We start from the raw sequence: 6,005 nt of genomic DNA on the forward strand, positions 1-6,005 counted from the left end.
GGAGTCAGTGTGAGGTCTGTAATGGTCCCAGTCATAGGCGGCGCATGAGTCCTCCATTTTGGGAGGCTGGGCACACCCGGTACATGGCCCCACCCTGATTCCCAACTCTGCTCGGCCTCCTCCCCCTGAAGCCCCACCCATGCTCCACCCCCAGCCCCGCTCAGTCCCCCCACCCACCTATTCCCCCGAAGTCCCCCACACCTACCGCATGCACACCTCTTTGCTCCCTCCCCGGCAACACCCGCCCACCCACCTGCCAGCTGCAGACTGCTCATGCGTGCCTCTTCTCCCCCACCCCCAGGCTCCCTCTGGGTGGAGCGGGGATGGGAAGAGGCAGAGGGAAGGTGGTATCTCATGGGGAAGGAGAATGAACAGGAGCAGGGCCTTGGGGCGGTGCGTGGGCGGGGCCACAGTCAGGGCACCCTTTCAGCAGTGGGACACTTCAAAGGTGGTGGGCCGGCTGTTTGGGGAGGCTTAGCCTCTCCTGGCCTCTTATACCCGCTGCCCATGGTCCCAGTCAAAATCCATCCAGGTTTGGGTGAGTTATCAGCCACAGAGCATCACCATTTGCACACCAGAAGAACATGTCCAAAACTTGTCACTCAACATTCCCAGTTGCACTTCGCATGCAGCCAAGTCTCCGCTGACTTCTGTCAATAGTAAGCCCTTTCATAGACCTTGCACAGCTGAGAGGTTTCACAAAGTCACGTTGGACAGAGCTGGGAAAGAAAACAGATCTTTAGTAAGGGAGCCTCCAGTCTTGTTCAACAGTCCTGCCTCTCAGATGGACCCTGCCAAATCTATGTGTGTGCATATGCTGTCTGTAAAATTAGGCAATTCCTGCATATCAAACCCATTTCTCTGTAGGCACTGGGCCAATGGGTATAATAAGCTACTACTATAGGTAGCAAGTGAAGTACTGGAGTTTAACAGCTACCAGTAAAATGCTAACTTCCTCTACTAGTTCAAGTGGTAGAGGGCTCTGAAGTGGATTAGGCAGTTGTGGGTTCAAAATCTGCTGGTGGTGCTGTGGAGAATTCTTTCTGTTACATGTAACAATTGATATATGTGTATTCTTTTTAGAAATCCCTTGGAAATGCCATTCAAAACCGTGCATTAAGGATAAAATTTTCAATGTTACTAATGTAGCACTCTAAAGTACTTTTATGGGCCACATTACTGTAGCATCGGAACGTCTCCCAGTGTGCAGTGTTTATGCTCATAATGCCACAGAGAGGTATTATTCCCATTGCACCAATGGGAAACTGAGGCACAGAGAGACTCAGGCACAGATCCACCAAGGGACTTGGGCAATGGTGAGTGTTTTAGATACCTCATCACCCAGTGGCATCTGCAGCCCCAGTAAGAGTATAGTGAGAGTTTCGACACCTAAGAATGGGATCCACAAAGGAAGCACACTAAGCAGGGAGCCACCTAAGCGAGCCAATGGGAGATGCCGAGAAGGAAGGTGGGGCCTAAGTCCCTCCCCTCTCAGGGGCTGGGCCAGAGGGAGGCACTTCCCTCTGCTTGTTGTTCTCAGCTGTGACCCCTCTCCTGGAGTTAGGCACCAAAGCCATTTTGCAAGGAATTCTGGGAGGTGGGGCGGAATGAAGAGGGAAGCGCACCCCTATCCCAATGGCTAGGGTGCTTCCCTGTGACGTGTGACATGGGAGACCCCAGTTTAATTCCCTTTCCCTCCCCAGCTGTTTTGTGTGGCCTTGGGCATGCTCTGATTATGCCACCCAGGCAAGGAAGACAGGACAATGCCGAGCTAGGGTATCCTGCTGTGGCTTTGCTGTGAGATGGGCGCCAGTCACTGGGACTCAGGTAGCAAGTCACAAGCCCCGTGGCTGAAACTTAGGCGCTTTGGGGACATTAGTGGGGAAAATTTTGGTGTCTAGTGGCTTTTAGGTGCCTCCAGAGTTAGTTGGCAGCTGATCAGGGGTTCTGAGATCTCAGTGGCTTCTAAAGGTCAGGCTTAGGGGCCTGACATGGCAGGTAGGTGTCTAAATCCTTTTGTGGGTCTGGGCCTAAGTGACTTGCCCAATACATAGGAAGTCTTTGGTGGAGCAGGGTCTTGAACCTAGCTTTCCCCTAGGCTAGTGCCCCAACCACTAAGGAGGGTTAATTGAATTTCTATGGGAGTTGGGCACCTAAATCCCTTGCACCTTTTGAAAATCCCAGTCTCTGATGTGCTCTTGGGAAGAAATGTTAATACTGCCTAGGAGACGATGCCAAAATCCTTTACCAGGTTTGGAAAGTGCCACCCAGAATGTCTAGGAGAGGCAAGCACAGGGTATATGTCTCAGAACCGGAGAGAAAATTGCAGCTGCCACTCACAAAATGACGGATTCCTTGAAACGTAAAGGTGCAGCACATGGAGAAAAAAAGAATAATGGTGATGCTGGTGGAGAAAGACAGATATGGGCTAATTCAAACTAAATCCCATTCTTCACATCACTTTCTGCTTCTATTCCCTGTGTGTGGTTCCCCCCAAACCCTTAGCAGACCCCGTAGGCACCCTCCATAGATCATTGGATCCCAGATAGCTGGGTCAATGAAACCCCTCTGAACCCAGGCCCCACATCCATGGAGCTTCTGTTAACCCAACTTTGGTTACACAGCAACCTCAGTGGGCTTTTAAAGGACTAAGGGCCTCACCCACAGATTCCCCGAGCAATGTGGTAGATTCTCCATTCCTTGACATCTTGTATAGTGACTTGCTAAATGATACGCTATAGGTGAAACCCAAATGATAGGACTGGCTGCAGAAGTCAGTGGGTGGAGCTCTCTGGATAGTGTTCTGCAGATCAGACTAAATGGTCTGATGGTCCCTCCTGGCCTTGAAATCTATGGCCTGGTCTACACTATGACTAATTTGGATTTAGCAGCGTTAAATCGAATTAACCCTGCACCCGTCCACACAATGAAGCCATTTATTTCGAAATAAAGGGCTCTTAAAATTGATTTCTGTACTCCACCCTGACGAGCGGAGTAGCGCCAAAATCAATATTGTCATTTCGAATTAGGGTTTGTGTGGCCACAATTCAATGGTATTGGCCTCTGGTAGCAATCCCACAGTGCACCATTGTGACCGCTCTGGACAGCAGTCTGAACTCGGATGGACTGGACAGGTAGACAGGAAAAGCCCCGCGAACATTTGAATTTTATTTCCTGTTTGCCCAGCGTGGAGAGCACAGGTGACTGCAGATAGCTCATCAGCATAGGTAAACATGCAGGCCAATAATCAAAAAAGAGCACCAGCGTGGACCGTACGGGAGGTACTGGATCTGATCACTATATGGGGAGAGGATTCAGTGCTAGCAGAACTTCGTTTGAAAAGACGAAATGCCAAAACTTTTGAAAAAATCTCCAAGGGCATGATGGAGAGAGGCCACAATAGGGACTCAGATCAGTGCCGTGTGAAAGTCAAGGAGCTCAGACAAACCTATCAAAAAACAAAGGAGGCAAACGGTCACTCAGGGTCAGCGCTGCGGACATGCCGCTTCTACGCTGAGCTGAATGCAGTTCTAGGGGGGGCCACAACCACTACCCCACCTCTGGCCGTGGATTCCGAGGCGGGGGTAATCTCATCAGCTACACCTGAGGATTCTGTGGATGGGGAAGAGGAGGAGGAGGATGAGCTTGCGGAGAGCACACAGCACTCCATTCTCCCCAACAGCCAGGATCTTTTTCTCAGCCTGACTGAAGTACCCTCCCAACCCTCCCAAGCCAGTATCCAAGACCATGACCCCATGGAAGGGACCTCAGGTGAGTTTACCTTTTAAAATATAAAACTTGTTTTAAAAGCAAGCGTTTTTTAATGATTACTTTGCCCTGAGGACTTGGGATGCATTCGTGGCCAGTACAGCTACTGGAAAAGTCTGTTAACGTGTCTGGGGATGGAGCAGAAATCCTCCAGGGACATCTCCATGAAGCTCTCCTGGAGGTACTCCAAAAGCCTTGCCACAAGGTTTCTGGGCAGTGCAGCTTTATTCCGTCCTTCACGGTAGGACACTTGACCACGCCATGCTTGCAGCAAGTAATCTGTTATCATTGCATGACAAAGTCTGGCAGCGTATGGTCCCGGTGTTTGCTGGCATTCAAGCAACATCCATTCTTTATCTCGCTGTGTAAACCTCAGGAGAGTGATATCGCTCATGGTAACCTGGTTGAAATACAGGAACTTAATTAAGGGGACAGAGATGGCCCTTCCTACTGGGCTGTTTGCCTGTGGCTGAAAAGAAATCCTTCCCTGCAGTTAGCCAAGCGCAGGGGGCGGGGAATTGGCCCTGAGCTTTCCGCGTTTGGCTAGCAGGGATCTTCCCTGATACCAGCCACGCGGTGGGGGGAGGGGTAAAGCGATCATCCCAGAGAATTCATGGTGGGGTTGGGGGTGTTAGTTTGGTTCCTGCAGGGATCTTCCCTGATACCAGCCACGCGGTGGGGGGAGGGATAAAGCGATCAACCAGAGAATTGGATGGGGGGAGGGGTTAGTTTGTTTTCTGCTGCTGAAGGTTAACAGGAAAACTGCAGCACTCAACGGGCTTTGCTTGGTATGTGGGAAAGGAGAGCGCAGAAGCCGAAAGACAATGGCTTACCATGGCCGCATGCAAGCCGAATTCTGTTGCCCAGACCTGCGTCTGTGATCTCTAGCAGCAAAGCCACAGGCACTCAATATTAAGAAGCAAAATGCGACCTTGCACAGAAATCACATGTGCTATGTAATGTGAATAGTGTTGGTCACCGTGAAAGAGTATAAGCATTGTTCTGCAAAATGTATCTTTTTAAAAAATTCTCTCCTTTTTTCCCTCCCTCCAGCAGCTGCAAATTTTTCAAGCCTCCCTCCTCCGTCCCGAAGGCTATCTCAGATAAGGCGTCGGAAAAAGAAGACACGAGATGAGATGTTCACGGAAATCATGGAATCCACCCGCAGTGAAAGAGCTCATCTGAATGAGTGGAAGGACACGGTTTCAAAGTATAGGAAAGAAGCCAGTGAACGTGAGGACAGGAGGGACCAATGTGAGGACATGAGGGACCAACGTGAGGAGAGGACAGACGCTCGAGATGAGAGGTGGTGGCAGGAAAATCAGAGGAGGCAGGATGCAACGCTGGGGCTGCTGCGTGAGCAAACAGATATGCTCCAGCGTCTGGTGGAGCTTCAGGAACGGCAGCAGGATAACAGAGTGCCGCTACAGCCCTGTATAACTCCCTTCCCCCCTCACCATGTTCCATAGCCTCCTCACCCAGACATGTAAGAACGCGGCGGGGGAAGGCTCCATACACCCTCCCATTCCACCCCAGTGGACAGCCCAAGCAAAAGGCTGTAATTTTTTTAACCTTTTTTTAGTGGCCTTTTCCTTCCCGCCGATCCTTCTCCCAAACCCCACCCAGGTTCTCTCCCTCTTTTTATAATCAATTAATAAAGAATAAATGATTTTTAAATTATAGTGACTTTATTTCCTTTGAAAGCAAGCTGGGGGAAGGGGGAGGGTGGGTTCCTTACAGAGAATGAGTCAATAAAGGGGGCGGGTTTTCATGAAGGAGAAACAAACAGAAATTTCACACTGTAGCCTGGCCAGTCATGAAACTGGTTTTCAAAGTTTCTCTGATGCGCAGCGCTTCCTGGTGTGCTCATCTAATCGCCCTGGTGTCTGGCTGTGCGTAATCAGCAGCCAGGCGATTTGCCTCAGCCTCCCACCCCGCCATAAAGGTCTTCCCCTTACTTTCACAGAGATTGTGGAGCACACAGCAAGCAGCAATAACAATGGGGATATTGGTTTGGCTGAGGTCTGAGCGAGTCAGTAATGATCTCCAGCGACCTTTTAAACGGTCAAATGCACATTCTACCACCATTCTGCACTTGCTCAGCCTGAAGTTGAACAGCTCCCGACTCCTGTCCAGGCTGCCTGTGTATGGCTTCATGAGCCATGGCATTAAGGGGTAGGCTGGGTCCCCAAGAATAACTATTGGCATTTCAACATCCCCAACGGTTATTTTCTGGT

The 6,005-nt window shown here is 50.3% G+C and overlaps 1 protein-coding gene across 1 annotated transcript; it reads left to right on the forward strand.

Moving 5' to 3' along the window:
- Nucleotides 1–403: 403 nt before the first annotated feature.
- On the forward strand, nucleotides 404–5,395 carry LOC128845924 (uncharacterized). The gene is made up of 2 exons (XM_054045015.1): nucleotides 404–3,771; nucleotides 4,822–5,395. Exons 1-2 carry the CDS (start codon nucleotides 3,234–3,236, stop codon nucleotides 5,235–5,237), a joined length of 954 nt encoding a protein of 317 aa, XP_053900990.1. The 5' UTR covers nucleotides 404–3,233; the 3' UTR covers nucleotides 5,238–5,395.
- Nucleotides 5,396–6,005: the final 610 nt, after the last annotated feature.

The sequence above is a fragment of the Malaclemys terrapin genome, chromosome 12 (genome assembly GCF_027887155.1).
Source record: "Malaclemys terrapin pileata isolate rMalTer1 chromosome 12, rMalTer1.hap1, whole genome shotgun sequence".
Taxonomy (NCBI): Eukaryota; Metazoa; Chordata; order Testudines; family Emydidae; genus Malaclemys; species Malaclemys terrapin.